Here is a 22361-nt window from a genome sequence, read left to right on the forward strand (position 1 = left end):
CACACACACACCACCCCACCTCATAATTACCATAAGCACTAGGGGTGGAGGGATGGTCCCTCTTTTTCACTTGATGAAATTGAGGCAAAGAGAAGTCACTCTCCCAAGGTCTGACAGAACCTGAACCCAGGTTGTCCTACCCAATTCCATACCCTATTCTCTGGACTGCTAGACTCCTTTGTGAGGACTGCAACTGAAACACGTTTCTTAAGGTCTCAAGTTTAAAGGGCTTTAGCCTTGTCTTTTTGTTTTAAAACTCTAAGGTATGTTATTTAAGCAAAAAGCATGGAATCTACCAGTTGAACTTCTCATGAAACCAGACAGGACAAGACTTTCCTACAGAGAAGAAATATTTCCACTTATATAGCATTCTTCATTTTGAGTTTCCTGCTCCTGGTCTGGTTGCTTAGAGATACGCAGCACGACAATCTGCTCTAAAGTTACGGTATGTTTTATGTGCATACAGAACACACTCATCAATAGAGTATGTGTTAGACACAAAATTTCTGGGAAGACTAAGGAGGAAATTGATACTACGGATTGCCTAGGAGAATCACAGTGAGAGACTGTCCTAGCACACTCTGTGCCTTTGGAGTTCCAGCCACACGAGAAGCTTGTGTTTTCTTATTTTGGGGGTGGGGGGGTGGGGGAGTTGTTTTTTGGGTTTTGTTTTGTTTTTTTTGTTTTGTTTTGTTTTGAGACAAGGTTTCTCCAGCATCCTGGAACTCACTCTAGACCAGGCTGGCTTCAAACTCAGAGATTCTCTTGCCTCTGTCTCCCAAGTGCTGGGAGTACAGGCATGTGCCACCATCGCCCGGTGCTGTGTTTTCATATGCTGCACACCTGTATATTTAACTTTGGACCCTATTCTTTTACAACCCAACAGCTGTCCCAGTTCCTGAAATGAGAACCTTCTTGAAGCAGTAGGAATTACCTGTGGGGCTCCTTCCTCACTAGGCAATGACTCCGCCACTACACTGCATCCACAGGCTTTCTACTTTTTTATTTGGACAGTCTCACTAAGATGCCTGAGCTGGCCCTGAAATTATGATCCTCCTGCCTCAGCCTCTCAAGTAACTGGGACTACAGGCCTATACCTCCAGACCCTGAATGTACCTTTGTTAAATTCAAAGGTGGCGGGGGGGGGGGGGGGGGGGGGGGAGGGGGGGGATGTTTTTTTAATGTGCTTCCAACAATGTACATTTCTCAACTTCTCCCTGGTCTCTGGGATTCATTATTGAGAAATCACCATTTCAAAATACAGCATCTGCCACTTTCTGAAGATTTAACTGACATATAAGAAACCTATTCAAGACCTAAGATAGAACACTTGGTATTTTTACTCTAAACCACCTCAATGAGTACTGTAACAGCCTAGGGCAGATACTGTTATCCTTAGACTCTCGTGGGAAATGCTGCAAAGACCTGGTAGCTTATCCATGACCAGGCTGGCACATGGACCCAGGCTTTGTGTGTTCTCCTTCCCCAAACAAAGGCAGTGTTTTGTTTTTTTGTTTGTTTGTTTTTTTTAAAAAAAAAAAAAGACAGACAGGGATTCACTATGCTGTCGAGCCTGGCCTTGAACTCACAGACCTGCCTGCCTCTGCCTCCTGAGTGCTGGGTTTAAAGGTGTACACCACAATAGGCTTGATGCCTGCTTTATGGAGCTTTCTAGGACATAATTTCCAACCCACAGTGAATGGCCCCAACTAGACAAGCCACACGTTGCTTGGCAACGGGGTCACAACCGGAGATGTATCCTTAAGAGATGTTTTCGTGCACTGTACACATAATCAGATGCCATCTACTACACCCCGAGATGCTGCAACGGTTACTCCCTGTCCACACGCTTGTCACTGTGCTAATCCTGCGAACAACTGTTAACACAGCGTCCATGTGGCGAAGCACTGAAAAGGCGAGGGGAGAAAACCACAGTGAGAACTTCTCAGTCCTGGGCTGGGGAGGCGCTCCATCAATAGAGCTCTTGCGGGGACCCAGGCTGGATTCCCAGAACCCACACAAAAAGCTGCGCACAGTGCCGTGTGTTTGGAATCTGAGCTGGGTAGGCAGAAACAGGTGGACCTAAGGAGCTCACTAGTCGCCAACTTGGTGAGTTCCAGAAGTCTCAAAAAAGTAGATGGGTCCTAAGGAATGGCACACAAGACAGACATCTGGACACACACACACACACACACACACACACACACGTTTAATCTATTTATAATCTTACAGAACCTTCACATGTGACCCATCTTTGACAGAAATACCCTTATGTGGTTATGTAATGGCCATTCCCCACAAGTTGAAATGGTTCCTTCTAGAAGGTGCAGGGCTTCTCACACAGCTCTCACAGGAGGGGGTGCTGAGACAGCTCAGTGGGTAAAGGCACATGCTGCCAAACCTGAGTTTGCTCCCCTGGACCCACACACTGATAGAACCCCCTCAAGTTGTCCTCTGACTTCCATATGGGTGCTGTAGCACGCTGCACCCACCCAACCAAAGTAAATAAATATAATTTTTTTCTTTTTTGATTTTTCGAGACAGGTTTCCTCTGTGTAGCTTTGTGCCTTTCCTGGAACTCACTCTGTAGCCCAGGCTGGCCTCAAACTCACAGAGATCCTCCTGCCTCTGCTTCCCGTGTGCTGGGATTAAAGGCATAGCCACCACCACCCGGCTTTTTTTTTTTTTTTTTTTTTTTTTTTTTGGTTTTTCAAGACAGGGTTTCTCTGTGTAGCTTTGGAGCCTGTCCTGGAACACACTCTGTAGACCAGGGTGGCCTCAAACTCAGAGATCCACCTGCCTCTGCCTCCCGAATGCTGGGATTAAAGGCATGCGCCACCACCACCTGGCTAAATATAAATATAACTTGCTAAATATAAATATAACTTTTACAATTTTTTTTTTTAAAAAAAACTAAAAGAACCTTTCAAGACCCAAGAATCCAAAGTCCCTCTCCCCAAGGTGGCAAGAGCATTGAACAATGGCTGGGGAGGACATTCTTTGGAGGAGCTGCCATCGAGCTGTGCAGAAGTTCTAACAATGCAGCCTTTGAGCCGGTTACCCACACCAGGGCAGAGTTTAAAGTTGTGAGCCTTGGAGCTAGCTACTCATGCATCCAGAAGGAACCCCAATGAAGTAGTAGGTCCAGCAGGCGTAATCGCCCCTGTGATCTGTGCCCTATCTGGGATGAATTAATTGCTCGTCTCCTCACACCCAACAAGTGGTGCCCAACTGTATAACCACACAATAGCCATCTGGTGGACCCAGTGACATCCCTGGATCTAGGACTGGACAGGTGGTCATGTAGCTCCTACATTCATCATGGAAACTAACAAGATGGGCAAGTCATAGTGGTAGGTAAGGGAGCTCCAGGTCATGGAGACGATGGAGACTAATGGGTAGGAACATGCTGGGAGAGCTTGTTATGTTCCTATGGTGTTCAGAAAACTCCTTCCGAGTTGGAGACTGTTCGGGAACTAAGAGCACTTGCTCTATGAAGATGGAGTTCAGATCCAGCACTGATGTTAGGACGCTCACAAATACTTTGAACTCCAGCTTCAAGAAATCTAACACCTTCTTCTGGCCCCTGCAGCACATACATAAACATAAATAATACAAATAAATCTTTTACAAAAAAAAAAAATCTTGGGCTAGGTATGGTTGCACACTAATTCAGCACTTAGGAGGCAGATGCAGAGGTCAGCCTTATCCACACATCATGTTCGAGGCCAGCCTGGGATAAACATGAGACCTGTGTAACACTGTCTCAAACAAATCCTGGCCTTGTTTCTTCACTAGTCAAGAGTCATGGATACTTCTATTGTTCTGATATTGAACCAAAGACCATTTTGTTGAAATCCACCCCCTAGAAACAAGAGGGAACAAGGTAAAAACAGCCACTGTACACTCAAGGATGACCTAGGAAGGAGCTATCCTGTCCCCTGGAGTGCAGAAGCCCCACTAACAAGACTGTGTCCCAAAGACCCTCCAGGTGACACTGTACTGAGGAGCCGGGATGCTCTCCATTTCTATAGATGAGTGTGGGTAGGTAGGTGATACCCAAAAAGATCCAGTCTCATCTGGTCACTGTCATGAAAATGGCCCTGTATGTACCAGGTGGCATGTCTGAAGGGTACCAAGTTTCATCTAGCCAAAATCTTGAGTGTAGGGGTCAGAAAACCTTGGTTACGAAGGCAGGGCCAGGCAATAGGCCAACTGGACACAGCACTGGAGAAATTCACTCAGGTTTGGGTATGGAGCCACTTCGGGTGACCAAAAGGACATGGAAGGTAGGTTCCTCTAAAAACCACACTGGATGAGTTCAAAAGGGGAGACTGAACAGGTGCCACCTTCAGCAGTAATGAAGGTATGAAAGAGGACAAGGGGGTGGGGGAGAGCTAGAAAGAAAGCAGACTCTTGGACAAGGAAGGGCCTGTCAGCAGCACAACTGCCCCATTCCTGAGCCAAGTCTTGTGTTGTGTGTGCTCCAGGGCAGTGCCCAGGATCTTGAGGAGATGCAAGAAAGGAAAGAGTAAACGTGCTGGACATCACCATAACTTTAAATGTCTGGATTCCAAGGAACATCATTAAGACAGTCCAAGGGGGCTGCAGAGATGGCTAGCAGTTAAGAGCACTCACTGCTCTTCCAAAGGAACAAAGTTCACTTCCCAGCACCCACATCAGGCAGCTCACAACCACCTGTAACTAGCTCGAGGAACTGATGCCCTCTTCTGGACTCTACAGGCACTTGCACACATACACACATGCATATAAATACATTAAAAATGTTAAGATTATTTATGTATCTGTATGGGGATAGGTGCACACATGCATGCAAGTACCAGGTGTGAGATCTACTAAAGCTGGAATTACAAGTGGTTGTGAGTCACTCAATATGGGCACTGGGAATTGAATTCAGGTCCTCTGAAAGAGCAGCAAGCGCTCGTAATCACTGAGCCATCACTCCAGCCCCTTAAAAAATTAAAGACAGTAAAAAGACAACTCACTGAACAGGAGGAAAGTTTTTATAAGTAATTTATATGACAGAGGAACTTTTATTTAGAATGCACAACAAACTCGTAAAACTTCCTAATCAAATGACAGACAACTAAATGGGCAAAGGCTTTGAAGTCTCTGAAGTAGAAACACAGCAAACGTGAGAAAAGATGTTCCAGTTCCTGCCGTCAGGGACGGCCACGAGAGGCCAAATGCGACCCACTTCCTCCTCACCAGGACAGCTAAGTTAGAGGGCGGACAGTGCTGGCAAGAATGTGTTACAACCCAGCCCTCGCCTGCTGCCAGGGGGAGTAGAAATTGGCACGGCTCTATTAGAAACAGTTTGGCAAGTCCTCAAAGGGTTTAATATAATTATCATATGACCTGGAAAACAGACTCCGAGGTATACGATAGAGAATCCAGGAAAAAAAAAAAAAAAGACACGTCCACACAAAACCTGCACAGATTTCATAGCTAAAAAAGCTGCAACAAGCCAAACGTTTACCAACAAACGGAACAGTCCATTCACTGCACACCAGGAAATCTTACAATGAAAAGCATCAAGGCAGGCACAAGGTACAACTGGAATTATGTCTACAAAAGCACTCAAAGAAAGCCTGTTAGTAGTGGATGAAGTTTTTCTAAAGGAAGTCTAGAACACTGAAATGACCCTATTTAGCAAGAATTCAGGTGAAACTAAAAAGCTCACTGTAACAGTAACTTCAGAGAAAACGTCTCACATATAAACTGGACGCCCCACACCAAAGGCATACCTCTCACATCTACTTGGATCCCAAAGTGCCTAGGCATCTGCCACAAGGTGGTTTGCCAACACTGGCCCTGCTCCCAGCCTGGCCTGCACTGGTGTTTCTTCTGAGGCCCCACTTGCTAGCTAAGCAACGAATATGACCCATTTTAGCCAATTAGTGGGTGAGAGGCGTGGTTTAAAAACAGCAGGCTTATGTAACAAGGGGTGCAGGCTGAATTTGGGGTGCTAGGTCCTAGGTCAGTAATGTGTCCCTGATTATGACAGTGCACCTGGGAAGGGATTTCTTCGTACACCACCACTTGGGACTTGGTGACTTGCAATGAGACTCCATCTACAGGCATGACTGAGAAAGAAAATGTGGAGGTACACACAAAGGAAGTGGGGGTGAAGTCTGGCAGAGAGCAGAGCAAGAACAAGTGGACTGAAGGCAATGAGGCCAGGGTGCAGAGGGCCAGGACCCTACCGCCCCCGGGGTTGTCAGGCTGCAAGCTGGGGCCTCCCAGTTCCTAACTCAAACAGCGCTCTAAAGCCCCTTCTCAGAACTTCCTTCCATGATTCCCAAGACTATCACTAATTCACAGATATGGAAACCGAGGCCCAGAGAGAGGCAAAACAGTTCATTTAAAAAAAAAAAAAATGGTTTCAGGGGGAACTTTCAAAGCATGAATTGACCAATCAGGGCCAATTCCATGCCAACTAGAAGCTCTGCCTCCGAGGGAGCAGGAGAGCTTGGGCTCCTGGCCCACCCACTCAGCTGTCTTCTCCCTGCACTCTGTTGCTTCAGCCTCTAGGCCACTGGCTTGAAACTGGTCAATCCTTAGCCACTGCCGAAAGCCTTACAGCTGCCTTTCCCGTGACATCCACTACCTCTGAGCTGTACTCTAGAGTACCCTACACCCTGTACAGCTGCCAGAGCAGGCCAGGACTGTCCTGTCCTAACCATCCCAGTCAGTGTCGGACAGACGGGGACTCCTGGGCCTCACACCAACCACCAAAAGTCATGCTGCCCAGTTAAGCTGGCTAATGCTGCGCTTGTCCTACTGAGATAAGAAAGCCTGGGTGAAGGCTTTACCCACTTGACCAATCCTAGGGGTTCCCTGTGTGGCCCGACAAGGCTCTCTTCCTGGGAAATATAAATGACACACTGACTCAACAAGAGGCATCTCTGGGGATTGGGAATTTAGCTCAGTGGTAGAGCGCTTGCCTAGCAAGCACAAGGCCCTGGGTTCGGTCCTCAGCTCTGGGGGAGGTGGGGGGGAAGGAGGCATCTCTGATAGGCTGGCCTCGTCACCTCTAAAAATAGTCACATCTACATTTAAAATGCCCATTCTACAAGAAAACATTTTCACCAGCAATTCTAGGACAAAGGAAACCAGAGAACCCACACCTCAAAGGTGCCATGACTCTAAATAAATAGTGCCTAGGATCACCAAGCATCTCCTGATGGTTCTTAACTCCGGGGCAGATAGGGGACCAAAAATATAGACAGAGGCATAGGAGGAGTTCCTGAAAAGACAAGACAGGATACAGGACGCTGCATGAGTGTCAACAGTGGGCTACCAGAAGATGTTGGGACAAAACAGGCCCCCAGCCCCGTGTCCAGCAGACTTCGGCAGCTCAGATGTCCAGCTCTTCCTTGATGGAGACGCGCAGGTGGCAGATGCGCAGAGGCTCCGGGGGACCATCGCCCCGAGAGGCCCCCAGGTAGAAGTAGGGCCTCACTTCACCAAAGTGGGCGTGGAAGGTATACAGGTGGCAGTGGCGCTCAGAGTCATAGAAGGACAGCTCACCCTCCTCACACTCCAGCTCCACACGCAGCCGGCGTGGCATGGCCTGGACCAGAGGGGGTGTGGCTGTGTCTGAAGTCATGCAGTGGTCTCCATCCACACCCTGCGTGCGGCACAGGTACCAGAAGCCTGAACGTGTGTCGTGGTAGCAGCTGTGGGAGTGGCCTTCACCACCTCCATCAGCCTGAGCCTGAGCCTGTACATGCGCCTGCACCCTCACCACACCCACTCGCCAGCTCGGCAGACCACCCACATCCACCTCCCAAGAGTGGGAGCCCTTCGAGAAAACTTGAGAGCCCAGCAAGCAGGGTGCCGAGGAGAAACGCTCTGGATTCTCCACCTGCACACGGTAGCCATGGTTGATGACACTCGTGAGGTCATCAGCCACTTTGAGCCAGCCAGCAGCCGTGTTGGGATCCAAGCTGAAGGGCACTAGAGACAGAGAGAGAGAGAGAGTCAGCAAACTGGCTGAGGTTCCACCTGCCCCAGTGCATGCAGGGATATGCCCTGGGCCGCTGGGGTAGCATAAGTCAAACTTCACTCCCACCTCCCCACCCTCAAAAAAGATATGTCTAAGTCCCAAGCCCACCATGAATTATAATCCATTGGGAATGGATTATAGAGATACAGGTACTAGAGAAAGAAATGTTACATGACCAACCAAGGCAGGAGTCATTTTGTCAGTCACAAGCTGAGGACACCCAAGCAATGCCAGCAAATACCAGAATCTAAGGGCCTTCCCACAGACCTGAGGGGCATGGTTTTGCCCATTTCCTGGCAATGAGTTTTTAGCCTTCAAAACTATGGGAACAGACTTTGGTCATTTAAGCCAATTTGTGGTCCTCTGTCATGGCAGCCAAGGGAGACTAACACAGGCAAGTGACTAGGAAGTAGGAAGGTTCACACGCTCCCAGGACACCTAAGAGGGTCAACTAATGTTCCCCTGGGCCACTACCATCTCTAGGAAGGAAACTAGGGCACGCTGGCAGGAGAGAGTCAGAGTGACCTTGGGGGAGGTGACCTAGAGTTGGGTTTTCTGTTACGCATGTTAAGAGTTATGAATATAGAAAGGAGTGTTAGCCTCTCCAAAGTGTGGCAGAGCAGGGAGGACCAGAGGCCTAAGGCAGCCTGGAAGGGGCTGGAGGGAGAACTGCTGAGAAGCTTGGCCGGTCTCCGCAGCATGGGATGGTTTCCATTTGCCTGAAGCACCTTGCTGCATGTCCTTACCAGATTCAACGGACCCAAGCATCTTCTTCCAGACACGGTACTGCAGGGACTCGAGATACTTGCACGCATCCATAAGCAAGCCAGGCTGGAGAGGAGCTGGCTCCACGGTGCAAAACAGCCTGGAAGAGGAAGGCTGGGCATGGGCTGGGGCTGGGGCCAGGCAGGCATGCCTGGCTGAGTCTACTACAAACAGGCAACAGAACTGCTTTCCTTGCCTCATCCCTAAGCTTCGTGGCCATCGGTCCCAAGGCAAACCTGGACTGAGCAAGGGGCCACTGGGCTGCCACAGACCTTTAGGATTCAGCAGAACAACTGGGAGACACAATGGGAGGGTCTCCAACCTAGCTGCCATCCTCATGGTCAGAAACCACACATAAGCCGGGCAGTGGTGGCGCACGCCTTTACTCCCAGCACTCGGGAGGCAGAGGCAGAGGCAGGTGGATCTCTGTGAGTTCGAGGCCTGCCTGGGCTACAGAGTGAGTTCCAGGAAAGGCGCAAAGCTACACAGAGAAACCCTGTCTCAAACCCCTCCCCCTCCCTCAAAAAAAAAAAAAACCCAAAATATAAAGAAACCACACTTAAGCCATCAGCTCATGAGAGGTCCAAGCTAGAAGGGCCTTAATGATACCTAAATCCAAAAAAGCCACAGTGTTGACTGGCCTTGCCTGAGCACCTGCAGAGACTGGAAACTCATCACAGCCCAAAGCACTCACTCCCATCTTCAGACAGGACACAACTTTTCCTTATTCATCCTGGAGAGTCCAATGAGCATCCACCCATAACAATGTATGCCAAGGCTCTCAGAGGATGGAAGCCAGCCAAAAACCAAGTCTGATGACAACTAATGAACATGAGTCATGTGCCTGGTTCTGTAAATCCCTGTGCAGAGTATCGACCCTCTATGTTCCAAAACAACTCTGTCTCCATGCCAACCAGAACTGGAATGCCTTTAAAGAGCTCCCCTTGGCTGGCCTCTGCCACTCCCTCTGGATTCCACCCACCTGGATAACATAGCTGACTGGCCTGTCAGCTGCTGGACAGGGTATAGCCCTGGACTTCTGTCTGCTCACCCTCTCCCCTCCACCAGGCTTGACAACTTACCGGCGTTTTCTGCTCTTGTGTTTCTGGAAGAAAGAAAAAAGTGGAGACACAGACTAAGAGAATGCAGGGAATTTCTAAACAAGAGTTGCCAGGTGCCCCACACTCATGGATGAGCAGACCTGACATCATTCAGATGTCATACACCCTATGTGGATCTCATCTCAGATTCAATGCCTCTCCTTGGAAGTCCCAGGTGCCAGGATGAGGATGCAGCAGAGGGAGACCCTGTTCACTGCACATGAAGCCCAGGGCCAAACTTAGAACTGACCCTAAAATTCATATGGAGTTTCAGGAAATGCAGAATAGCAACCTTGAAAAACTATTTCACTTAGGGGTGGAGAGAGAGAAACCACCAACCAACCAAAGAGAAGCAAGAGTTAGTGAAGAGCACTGGCGGGGGCAGGAGGCTATTCAGAGCTGCAAGCCATTGCTCTGGCACAAGCCATGCCAACGAGGTCTTGGCAGCATCACAGGAAGCCTGTTGAATGGGGCTGGTGGTCTGAGCTGCTGGCCCGAGCCTATCCCCCCTCAGGTCAGACACTGAGCCTCTTACCATGAGGAAGGTCATGTCGTCTTCCTTCATCTCCATCTGCAGGCGCTCGATCTCCCGAGCCAGTGCCTCGGTCTGCTCGGCCAGATGCTTCATCTTCTCCTCAGCCTGTAGGTGCTTCTTCCTGCTCTCTTCCTTCATGGCATCCAAGGTGGCCTGCTCCTCCACTCTCAGGAAATCGCGCAGCTTGTCAAACTCATCCCGGATTCGGCCTTCCAGCCAAGTGGTCTGCACCTGCACCAGAGCAGGAAGAAGGCCGCAGGGTGTCAGGGTTTGGGCTGCCCCTCAGCGGGTGACTACCTTCAGCAAAGCAGCTCAAAGCTCTAGGTGTGATATGAGGAACCCCTTTAAAGACACTCACACTCTAAGTCACAACCACGGAAGCACTGAGGACAAACCACAGATCCTCAGAGGAAAAGCAAAGAAATACTTGTGTGTGGAATGAGGAAACCACTACTTAACATATGATGCTCCAAAGGCTCACAGAAAGAACATGATTGAGGGTGTAAAACATAACTTTTTGTTTTTGAGGCTTACTATGTAGACCAGGCTATCCTTGAATTTATAGGCACCCACTGCCTCTGCCTCCTCAGTGTTGGGATTAAACATCTCATCTGAGGAACTGCCTAGATCAAACAAGTTTGTGGACACACGTGTGGTGGACTCTGGGTTGTTAATAATGTAGGGGAGCCAGCCCACTGAGAGGTATGCTCCTAAGTAGGTGGTCCTGAACTGGAAGAAAGCTAGCTATAAGCTGGTCTGTCAGCCAGCAAGTGAACAGCATCCTCCATGGTTCCTGCTGTACTTCTTGGCTGTGATGTGACTTCTTTGGTTAGAAGTAATGCTCTACAGAACGGTGAGCAGGCTTGCCTCGGGTCCTTGCTCTACTGTCCTTCAATGACAGACTGTGGCCCGCAGACCGAAACAAACCCTTTCCTCCCAAAGTTCTCTGTGGTCGTGGTGTTTGTCACAGCAACACAAAACTCTCTTAGGTCTTGAAGGGACAATACTTGCACTGTTTATCAGAGCCACAATACATCCCCCCTTAACTCCCACTCAATGGCCGAAGTAGAAGAGGTAGTAAGATCACTAACTAGATGGAATTCATACATGTAACTCTAAGGTGATTATCAGGAAAATAAAACACATGCTCTAGTTACAGCAGGCTGTCCTCTACTGCAGGGATTCAAAGTTCAATACACATTATGATTCTGGGACAATAACAACAAAATAACTTGCTAAAAAATTAAAAATAACAACAAAAATCCAATTTACTGAAGATATGACACACTAGGAAAATTATGTGCAACATATATGATCAACATAATCCACCCTCATTTACCAGGAACATTAAACAACTGGAAAAGAGCTTTTAATCCCAGCACTCAGGAAGCAGGGACAGGTGGCCTCTATGAGTTCAAGGCCAGCCTCGTCTGCATAGAGAATTCCAGGCCAGTCAGGGCTACATAGCATGACCCTGCCTCAAAAAGACCAATACCCAGACACCTGGGAAAATGTCTTCCAGCAGGTGCAGCAAGTCCCCCTTTTGGACTGGACTTTCAGTTCAGTACACACTCGGCCCTGACATATTGTGATGGTTATTCTTGATTGTCAACTTGACTACAGCTGGAATGAACCAGAATCCAGAAATGGAGGGCACATTGTTTCTCTGGAGAACCCTGACTAATACACGTGTGATGGAAAGATGATTTCCTGAAGACACAGGAGCCTCAAGTCAGCTTGTTGGTTTGTGAGACATCTTGAGAGGCTTCTCTCCACTGGTGCTTCTATGCTGAATGCTGAACCAGGAACTACATGGAGACTGACTTCTCTTTTACTTGGTAGAGCTAAGGGACTTGCCTGGACACACCGGGTTGGGTTTGTTCTGTTGCTCATCCCGTTACTTCACAATCTGTTCCTGCTGTCCCTATCACAACCTGCTTCGGATGGTTTATCTAGCTCTAGCCTGTCACCTGATGTGCTACTTCTGATAATCACTGCTCAGCTGGACTCACTTGACCCTCCAGTACTGTGTGCTCAAGGTCAAGGCCTCATTGTGCCCTGATGTGGCATTCACACCATCCAAAAGCTTATGCCTAGAACTTCCAAATACTGGGAATAATGAACGGACTTGCATTCCTTACATTCTGATGGGAGCAGGTAAAAAGTAAAATAGAAAGGTAAACTGCCGGTTATTAAGTGCCCAGGGAGACACGCGGTGGGGTAACAAGGTGTGGCTACCTTGGAAACTGGTCAAGAAGCACCTCCCAGAAGAGATATACGAGCTGGGACTTCAGTGTGTGGGGCCTGAGGAAACTAGGACCAGCTGAGGAACAGAGATAGCCACAAGTGTGAGAGCAGTGAGTACTCCAAGGCCAAGGAGCAGGAGACGGGTTGATGGGCAGTACAGGGCAAGAAAGTCTTGAGGTCACCAGAATCAGGGCCACCAGGGGGCAGTTTAAGAACAGCACAGGTGACATGGTTTACCAAGCCCTCCAGTGCCTGGACACTGAGTCAGGACAGTCGGGGCTGGTGGGAAGGCCAGGTAAGTCACAGCTTTGGAGTGGGGAGTTTGACAGGCGCAGTGCACTCTGGAAGGAGGCCTGGAAGGTATCGTACGATCTCTAAGGAGCCCTAGGTCACCACTGGTTTGACCATGAGCTGGTGACGGGTGACACTCACGGTGCAGATGATGAAGGTGGCTTCTTGATGCACTCCTGTGACTGTCGGCCCGACCGTGCCCTTTGTCAGTGTCCGAGGAGCCCCACTGGCATCCAAGGACATGGCATGAAGCTCAGTGGAGGCCAATTCTGAGTCAGCCAAAGGCAGGGACTCATCTTCCCTCGCCTCTCAATCCTCCCAGACTCCCCACCTGCTCCAGTACTCACTCACCTCATTGTGCTTGGCGATGGCCTCGTAGGTCCGCCTCAGGGACCAGAAAGCCTTGGCTTTCTCTCGCAGCACATGCTCCATGTTCTTACACTTGGCCTAATGTGGGGAATAGAGACAAGTCAGAACTGGAGACCAGGCAGGGGAACTAACACACTGGTTCACAGCTGGAGTTCCACCGTGGAGTCCACAGGCCAGTCTGCTCCAAATGCTGTGGGCACAGCTGGAGGCTTGGAACAGCGCCAACCTTGAACTGCATGTTTCCCACCTCAGTCCTCTAAGCCAGGACTGAAGAAGACACCTGGTGCGGGTGGGGAGCAGGTTCAGGGGTTCCAGAGCTGGACCTCTGCCCTACTAGTCACAGTACAGCAAAGAACAGCCAGCTCCAGCTTATAGCTGTTCCTAGAACCCCGGAGCTGTGGGTATACTGTCAAGATGGCCTGGCCACTGGCTCCTTCTGGAATTCCCTAAACTGGACATGTCTACAGCCACTCTGAACAGGGTTGACGGTTGACAATATAAATGGTTCCGGTCATTTCTCAAGAGGCAAAATATTCAAATGAGATCTCACCTAAACTTGTCTCCATACCCCACCTTCTCCTTTAATGGTGCTAGGAGCACAGGAAAAAACCCTCAGTACAAACTCATACACTTTTCTATGTGTTCCATTTTCTGAGACAAGGTCTTACTCTAGAACACAGGTTGGCTTACTATGTAGCCAAGCTGTTCTCAAACTCATGGTGATCCACCTGCCAAGTGGTGGGATCATAGGCACAAGCAATCACACCAAACTAGTTCTCTACTTAAAATTGTCTTTTAGTGTTTTTCTTTTGTGGGTACAGATGTATTACGTAGCATGTGTGTGCCCACGTGCTCTTGAAGTATGGTATGCTAGGTAAGTGTCCTACTCAATCATTCCCCACCATAATCTGTCGTTTATACACATATTCCTAAATACAACCTGCTCAGTCTGTAATGTTACTTATATATGTGTTTTTCATGGCTGATTTTCATTTGGTACTGGATAACCAATTGGTGTGCTCTTCCCTGGGGAAGACTCTCTCCCCCACTCTCAGCTTTGGTCGCCTGTAGTTCTTTGTGTGGGGTTGAGGCTTCGTGGGCTTTCCCTCATCCATTTTGGAATGTCCACTGGCGTGAACAAATGTCCTTGTTCAGCTCATGTTTAGGCAATCATGTTGGTGAGACTTCATGCATGTTGTTTCTGACATTACCAGAAGACAAAGACTCACAAAGCAAACTCCCTGATCGTCTGGTTCTTCTTCAATGTTCCCTGAGCCTTGGTCCACCATAATTTCAAGATAAAGTCTCTCAGTAATCTAGAGCGATGCGGTTACCCAGCAAATACTAAGGATCTCCCTATTTCTGCCCCCAAACAGAGGTAAGTTCAAGTAATCATGTGATCACACTTTTTATGTGGGTTCTGGGAATTTGAACTTCAGCCAAGCACTCAGCAAGTACTAACCCATCTCTCTAGCATCCTGTTTTATTTAAAAAAATAAATAAATAAAACTTTATTCTAACACACACACACACACACACACACACACACACACACACACGTTTAAGGAAGGCACTTAAAACACTTGCCTAGTACCAATGTTTTCTTTTTAAAGATTTTTATTTTATGCGTGTGTTTGTCTGTATGTATTTCTGTGGACCACAGGTGTACCTGGTGGCCAGAGGTCAGAGAGATGTCGGATCCCTTGGAACTGGAGTTACAGACTGCTTGTGAGCCACCACGTGGGTGCTGGGAACCAGAACTCAGGTCCTCTCCAAGGGCTGCCAGTGTTCTTAACCATGAGACATCTCTCCATCCATTCAAAGCTTTTCAACTTTTAATTGTTGTTGCTAAGCTGCAATTCTGAAGAACCACCTTCAAGTTTTAAGTTGGGTTCCTCCTGCCTTTGTATCCAAGGCCTATTAATTTCCTCTCCATTTTTACCTTTACCTCTCTCTATATTCTATGAATAGACTTCTTCAGGAAAATCTTATCAGTAACAATTCTAATACTCGTAGAAATGGCTACTGCCATTTACTGAGCACTTAACAAACCCCGAGTCTGCACTCGTTAGCCAACTGTGAACTTAGCTCTTTACCATCATCACTTGAGCTCCTATCAGGTCGGTCTATCATTAGTCCATTTTAGAGAAGGGACTCTGCAGTGCATAGGGGAAGGACCCTGCTCTCTGCAAGTGCACAAACCTAAATTCAGATCCACAGCATCTGCATATCAGCAGCCCCACTGCTGGATCCCTGGAGCTCACTGGTCAGCTGACCTAGCTCTGCAGAACCAGGGTGTCAAACTATAGCTTTGAGTCTGAAAGTCCCCAGTACCCTCTCTGTGAAATTCAACAGCGAGACTAGGCTGCTGAATAGTGGTAGTTCTTACACAGGACAAGTTCTGTGCCCAAACACCCCATTCCACCTGGGCCTGACTCATCTGTGAGGAAAATCAGAAAAGGTCTGGCCAAGGCAGTTCAGAGGCTCGGGATTTGGAGCGGGGTCACAACAGGTCTGCTGCTGAAAATGGAAGCCAGGGAGTGCTGACCTGTTGTCAGGAAACCCAGGTCCTGACCCAAGAGCCTCACTGAGCTCATGGCCCATCTCCACAGAGTGGCTGCATTTCTCCTTCAGGAAGTGGTAAGTGTCCCCGAGTTCCCATCTGCTTGACTGGTAAAATGTCTCCTACAGTCCTCCTCCGTGGACCTGGTTCTGCATTCTCAGGAGATCGATCTGCAAGTTACCTCTGAGTGTCTCAGCATTTCCATTGAAAGATGACCCCAAACTAAGATAAACCTACGCTGATTCACCTTACCCAGTACTAACACACGCCTTGTTTCCCACCAGCTCGGCTGCCTGGGCACCAGCATATACCAGAGTCCCCATCTGACCAGAAATGTGAAGACAAACATGCTGGGCCACCCACATGCAGGCGGTCAAGGCCCAACAAGTTTCATGACGAGGAGTTTCTGAGCTCCTCATCAGTGACACTGGCTGCCTGGCTAACCAGGCTGTCACTCCAAAGAAAGTAATAGACTACATCTACCACATCTTTGCCAAGGACAAAGATTTCATTTCAACAACATAAAAACCACTGAAACTAATCTCCCAGCCACATGTACATTTATTTTAGTTTTACTGAACAGTCTGTCAACTTCTTTTGGTTACTGCTTGCGTATGGCACAGGAAAGAGAACTTTGCCATACGCACGTAAGAAACAGTACATCTAAGCCATACTGCTAGGATATTTTTTCCTTTCAGAAGAAATGTGAGGTTGAAGAGATGAAGTTTTGTGCAAGTAGGAGAACCTGAATTCTGATCCCCAGCACTCACACGTCTGTAATCCCAGCGTGAGATCCCTGGAAGTTCAAGGGCAACAAACCCATTGAATCACTGAGCTCCAGATCCAGTGAGAGGCCTGCTCTCAGAATGTAATGGTAGAGAGATCACGGAAGGGTAGTCATCCCCCTCTGCCCACCCCCTCACCCACCAAGGACACTGTACTTGAGGCCTTTCTAAGGTCCCCTGGGCACTCAAGTTGATCAGCTATCTTGTCAACGCCCCCATCAGGTCCCACTGTGTTAGGACAAAGTCCCAGCTCATTCACATCCCCCTCAGTGTCTTAGGAATGAATCTGCCCAGCAACAGTAATACAAAAACACCACACACAGCCTTTATGACTTCTACAGGGCTGTGGCCCCACCAGCCTACCGAACAGCCAAAGGGAAGGAGACTTCATTTTGCTCCATTTCTGAAGTGTTGGTTCAGTCCAAAACAGGAGTGGAGGGTGGAGGGTGGTGGAGCAGAGGTGGCCAAGAAACAAAGAAAGGGGTTACAAGATACAGCCCCCCCCCAGGACACATCCCACAAACTGCCTTCCTCCAACTAGGCCCCACCTCCACTTACCACCTACCCATGAGGCCATCAAATGATGAACCTGTGAAAGGACCCACTCACTGACAGGGTCAGGGTCTCATTCTTGGAACACCTTCAGACACTCAAGGAGCTGTACTCTACTGTCACAGTCAAGATTATCCATCACACAGCTTCAGGGTTTCTGTGGACATTACATTTTGTTAACACTTAAGAGGATCTAGCACAGAGCAAGTCAGTCCTCAGAGATTATCGTTGCTGGATTTTCACACAGTAGCCAAAGGGATCTTTCTTCTAAGCACCCAATCTGGGGATTCCTGAGGGGTGCCCAGCAGGGCCGTGCTTAGTCTAGCAGTCTCCCCACTCTTACCTTGTGGTGGATCATCCTAGGCTGCTTGCTCCCTCAACCCACACCCATATCCAACCACACAGAACCATGCTCGTCTACTAACTGCCTCGCCTACTCCTCCGAAATGTCAACTTCCAGAAGCAGTGTTCCAGTTTGCTTTCTGTTGCTATGACAACCAAAAGTAACAGGGAAGAAAGAGTTTATTCCAGCTTAACAGGTCACACTCCATCACCAAGAGATATCAGGGCAGGAAATCAAGCAAGAACTAACGGAACTTACACAGAAACTGTGGAAGTCATGGAGGTACGCTGCTTTCTGACCCACTCCAAGGCTCATGTTCATGTTGTTCAGTTCACTTTCTTATGCCACCCAGGACCACCCACTCCAAGGCTCATGTTCATGTTGTTCAGTTCACTTTCTTATGCCACCCAGGCCCACAGTGTGCAGGGGCTCTCCCACACCAATCTAGACAATCTCTCAGATTGGCTGATCCCTTCTGGGCAATCCCTCCACTGAAATTCCCTCAGATGACCCTGTTGTGTCAAGATGAAATTAACTAGGACAGAGAGGCTGTCTTATGAACCCAAGCAGCCATAACACCTAGAACAGAGTGTGGCAAACAAAGGATCCTTAATGTGTTTATTTCACAAACGCCATCTCTGTTAGCACACAGCATGTGCTCTCCTGGGATCTTTCAGACCAGCCCATTCCCTGCTCTTAGACTCATGCTGAGCACCCACTGGCTCCACACCACCATTCTAAAATGAAGGATAAAAACTTGGGCCTCAGCCGGGCAGTGGTGGCGCACATCTTTAATCCCAGCACTTGGGAGGCAGAGCCAGGCGGATCTCTGCGAGTTTGAGGCCAGCCTGGTCTACAGAGCAAGATCCAGGACAGGCTCCAAAGCTACACAGAGAAACCCTGCCTCAAAAAACAAAAAAACAAAACAGAAACAAAAACAAAAAACCAAACTTGGGCCTCCTGGCTTCCCCTGGTGTCTAATGCTTTCTCTCTTCTAGAACCTTCTATATGCTGTAGCATCTGCTTGCAAACACCTCCCTTAGCCCTCTTCACCTGGTTAATGCCTCTACATCCTTCAGATACTTGCAATAAACTCCCTGAGACTGCGAATTATTAACTTTGATCTCATCTTCTCCATGTTCCTGAGACCTCCCAGTACAAGAACAAAAGGCTGTCTCCAGGCCCATGTTCCCTGTCCCCTGGCTCAGGGATCTTCAGTTGAGGCTTGACCCCACTCATTCTGGGGACACCACCCATGCTAAGCTGTACCTCTGCCAGCACCGGGGAAACCAAATCAGGACCAAGCCTACCAACTGCCCACTTCAGCTATGCCAAATAGAGATCTAGTGCTTCTGCTGGTGGAAGTGAGGGAAAAAATGAGGAACCACTGCTGAGCAAATGTAATGGCTGGGGGAAAAATGAGGAACCACTGCTGAGCAAATATAATGGCTGGGAGGAAAAAATGAGGAACCACTGCTGAGCACATATAATGGCTGGAGCTGCATGCATGTAGATGGCATCCATCTGCCCCCCTCCGCTCTGTACGGAACTGCAATCAAGTGTGCTGATCCTAATAAAGACATCTTACAAAGTGTGTATGGAAAGGGTGTCTGAAGCTCAGGCACTGTGGGCTCTTGCCTCCTCTTGACTATGGTAGGCTTCCTGCCTGGCAGCTAACGCCGACCCTCCCAAGTGTAGGTCTGACCCATGTATTAGTAGCTGATGAAACAAATTTGGCTGTTTCACAGTCCGTCAGTAGCATTGAAAAATAAAAACAACAAGCCGCTGCCAGAGTAAAATGGACATTTCAGAAACCCTTTTAAAAGGTCAGTTGGTACACCAGGATTAAGTGCTTTGGAAAGCAATGGAACATGTTTTTGTAAGCGATTAAGTCAAATGTTTTCGAAAACGTCTGACCCCGTTTACTTAAAAATATTTTTTTTTTCCTGTTTTAGAACAAAGACTTCTCACTGGGTCTAGAGTCACAGGCCTGTAATCTCCGCCACTCGCAAGGCTGAGGCAAGCAGAGAGCAAGTTCGAGGCCAGCCTGGCTAATTTAAGAGCTTGGCTCAACACCAAAACTAGGCTGGGGGTTTGCAGCTGCGTGGCAAAGTACTTGCTTGGAATGTATTAAGTTTGATCTGCAGCACCGACACCCATCCTTCCCCATGCTAGTTTTGCTGTGTCAGCTGCTCTTGGTTTAATTATAGCCACTGGAACTCCTGATATTTGGATGCTAAAAGAGTAATCGGAGTAAGGCAGCAGGCCAGCGCCACAGCTATGGCTCTGAAAGCCGTGGGACGCCGCTGGGCTGGGGAAATCTCAAGGCCCCCAAACCCGAGCTAGGACCTGGCCTTCTCCACTACTAAACTGAACATGCCAAGCCCGAATGTCTGAGGGCTGTACCACTCCGTCATTGTTCAGAGGGGTCCGGATGGCGGGCAAGAAGGTGGCTAGGCCCGGAGGCGGGGGTGAGGGTGGGTAGGAGGGGGGCAGTCCTGGGGTCCCCAAGGCGGGCTGGCGCGATGCTTACCCGGAAGTCCTGAGCAGTGTCCTTGATGGGCTGCACGCGGTGCTCCTGGTGCCGGGCGTCGGCCTGGCAGGCGCAGCACAGCAGTTCCTTGTCCTCCAGGCAGAAGAGCGTAATCGGGGCGCGATGCGCGCGGCAGGGGCGCGGGGACCGGCGACCGGTCCAGCGCGCGCCCTCGGCCTCCTCCCGCAGCAGGGTCTCCACCAGGTTGTTGAGCGTGTGGTTGGTGCGCAGCTCCCCGGGATTCGCTCGTTCCTTGCACACCGGGCACAAGGGCGTCGACTGCACCTCCCAGCAGCTGGTCACGCACCGGCGGCAGAAGTTGTGGCCGCAGCGCAGAGTCACCGCGTCGCGGAACGGGTCGTAGCATACAGCGCACAGCAGCTCCTCTTTAAAGGAGAGCGAAGGGCCCGGGGACACAGAAGGGCCCGGCTCCATCGCAGGGGCAGCCCCGGTCGAAGTCACCACCGCCGCCTTCATGCTTAGATTGCGGGCGTTGTCCTTGCTCGACAAAGTCTGGAGAGCGACCGCGGCTCCAACCTATCGGGCGGGCTTCGAGGGGGCTGACCCACCCACTTCCGGTCTGTGCGGGGTCTCCCGGAAGAGGTGTGGTCCGCGGTCTCTGCGGGCTCCGGGGCTCTCCACGTAGGCACAGAGCGGAAGGATCTGGGTGCCAGCCGCACTGAGGAGCTTCCGTTGTGAAATGAAAAGGGAGGGTCGCCATCATTAAGTAATCCCCAAAGTCTCAGACTCCCCCTATAGATGGACGTGGACGTTCGTGTTTTACCTCGTTAGGTCCCCGAACCCCGGGTCCAAAACAGTGGCTGGGTCTTGCAACCCTGGGAATGCTTTCTCAAACCCTCACATAGCTCGTTCCCTGACTTTAAAAGGGTCGGGCTTACTGCAATCTCGAGGTGGCGGTAAGACCTGACAAGTTGCGATACCGGGCTTGTGGTTGGATAAACGAGTCTCGTACGTAAAATGGTGGTCTCTGTAAAAAGGGCGCGTGAGAGGAATAAATATGGAAGCATGCACATGGCATCAGGCAAACCTCCATTAAAGGATAAGAAAGTCGTGATGAATATGCTTGTAATCTCAGCGCTTGGGAGACTGAAGCAGGAGGATCAGGAGCTCGCGGCCAGTCTGGGTTACACAGGGATATTTTTTTTTTCTTCTATTCTGGATTCTTGCCAAGAATGGCAGCTGAAAACTACCCATTCTGTTTCAGTGTGATTATTTTGTATTGCGCTTCAGTGTGATTATTTTGTAGCCTTCCGCCATGGACTATCTCTTGCGGGATGGGCTGCCATTCCAGGCCTCTGTTGAAAGATAACTCCTGTGTGTAGGTAGTGCCCCTGCATGTTTTGAGGACAGAGACCGACTGCCTTTTTCTGACAGTCTTTTCAAGGGCGTTTCTAAACATCCTTGAATAGCGGTGAGAGGTAGAAACAATGTCATGCCGGACGAAGGTCTGGCCAACTACTTCCTGTTACCAAAGATTCTAGTTCGCTGAACTTGAGGTTCCCTCCTGTAGCGTGTGTCACACAGGAAACAGGCCCAGTGAGGAACACTGATGGCGTTAATTATCTCTACTAGTGATTATGGTCCTTGCTGGGACCCTGGAATCAGTCACATGCAAGTAGCGTAAAATATCAGATCCTTTACAGCACTTACTCATATCTTTCCACACTCTGCAATAATCCTTATCTCCTGGGATTGACACCATTAATTCATACTGTCTTCAGAGGGTGTCTGGTGTGAACCCATAATGTTCTGTAGCCAGTCAGTCACCCAGGGCCAGTTTCAGTTTGTTCCTGTCCTGTTCTGTTTCAGGACTGGGATGGAACCCGGGAGGATTTGGGTGAGTGCATTTCACTACGACTAATTCTCCAGCCCTTGATTTGCTAAAACAAGGTCTCACTTTTCTATGGAATTTGTAATCCTTCCACCTTAACCTCTGAGTGCTAAGATTATATATGACTTTCGTTTCCCAGGGGCTTCCTAAATGCTAAGACTCCTGAGCCCATCTCAACCCCCCTCACCCACCCCACCCCGTGTATGTGTGTGTGTGTGTGAGAGAGAGAGAGAGAGAGAGAGACAGACAGACAGACAGACAGACCGACATTGGACCTACACTTTTTTGTATGTTTCGTTTATTCCCAGAATGGAGTGGTTCTCAAGCACGCCCAAGTTTGAGCGCCACTGATCTATAGCTACTCACCAAGCTGTCAGAGGTTCAAAATTAACTT

General features: G+C 49.2%; 1 protein-coding gene across 1 annotated transcript; it reads right to left on the bottom strand.

Moving 5' to 3' along the window:
• Positions 1-5006: 5006 nt before the first annotated feature.
• Positions 5007-20695, bottom strand: Trim35 (tripartite motif containing 35). The gene is made up of 6 exons (XM_052732892.1): positions 20116-20695; positions 13322-13417; positions 10433-10663; positions 9880-9902; positions 8779-8897; positions 5007-7983 (listed from the first exon to the last, which is right to left on the bottom strand). The coding sequence occupies exons 1-6, from the start codon at positions 20590-20592 to the stop codon at positions 7382-7384; spliced, it is 1548 nt and encodes a 515-aa protein (XP_052588852.1). The 5' UTR covers positions 20593-20695; the 3' UTR covers positions 5007-7381.
• Between the last annotated feature and the right edge of the window lie 1666 nt (positions 20696-22361).

The sequence above is a fragment of the Peromyscus californicus genome, unplaced genomic scaffold (genome assembly GCF_007827085.1).
Source record: "Peromyscus californicus insignis strain IS unplaced genomic scaffold, ASM782708v3 Scaffold_12__1_contigs__length_115047231, whole genome shotgun sequence".
Classification (NCBI taxonomy): Eukaryota; Metazoa; Chordata; class Mammalia; order Rodentia; family Cricetidae; genus Peromyscus; species Peromyscus californicus.

Bases quoted from the DNA above. Each gene is read 5' to 3' on its own strand.
- Trim35 (XM_052732892.1), bottom strand. From the start codon at position 20,592: ATGAAGGCGGCGGTGGTGACTTCGACCGGGGCTGCCCCTGCGATGGAG. The intron at 13,418-20,115 runs GTAAGCATCGCG...TCCCCACATTAG, and splicing joins ACACTGCTCAGGACTTCCGG to GCCAAGTGTAAGAACATGGA. The intron at 9,903-10,432 runs GTAAGAGGCTCA...TCTTTCTTCCAG, and splicing joins ACGACATGACCTTCCTCATG to AAACACAAGAGCAGAAAACG.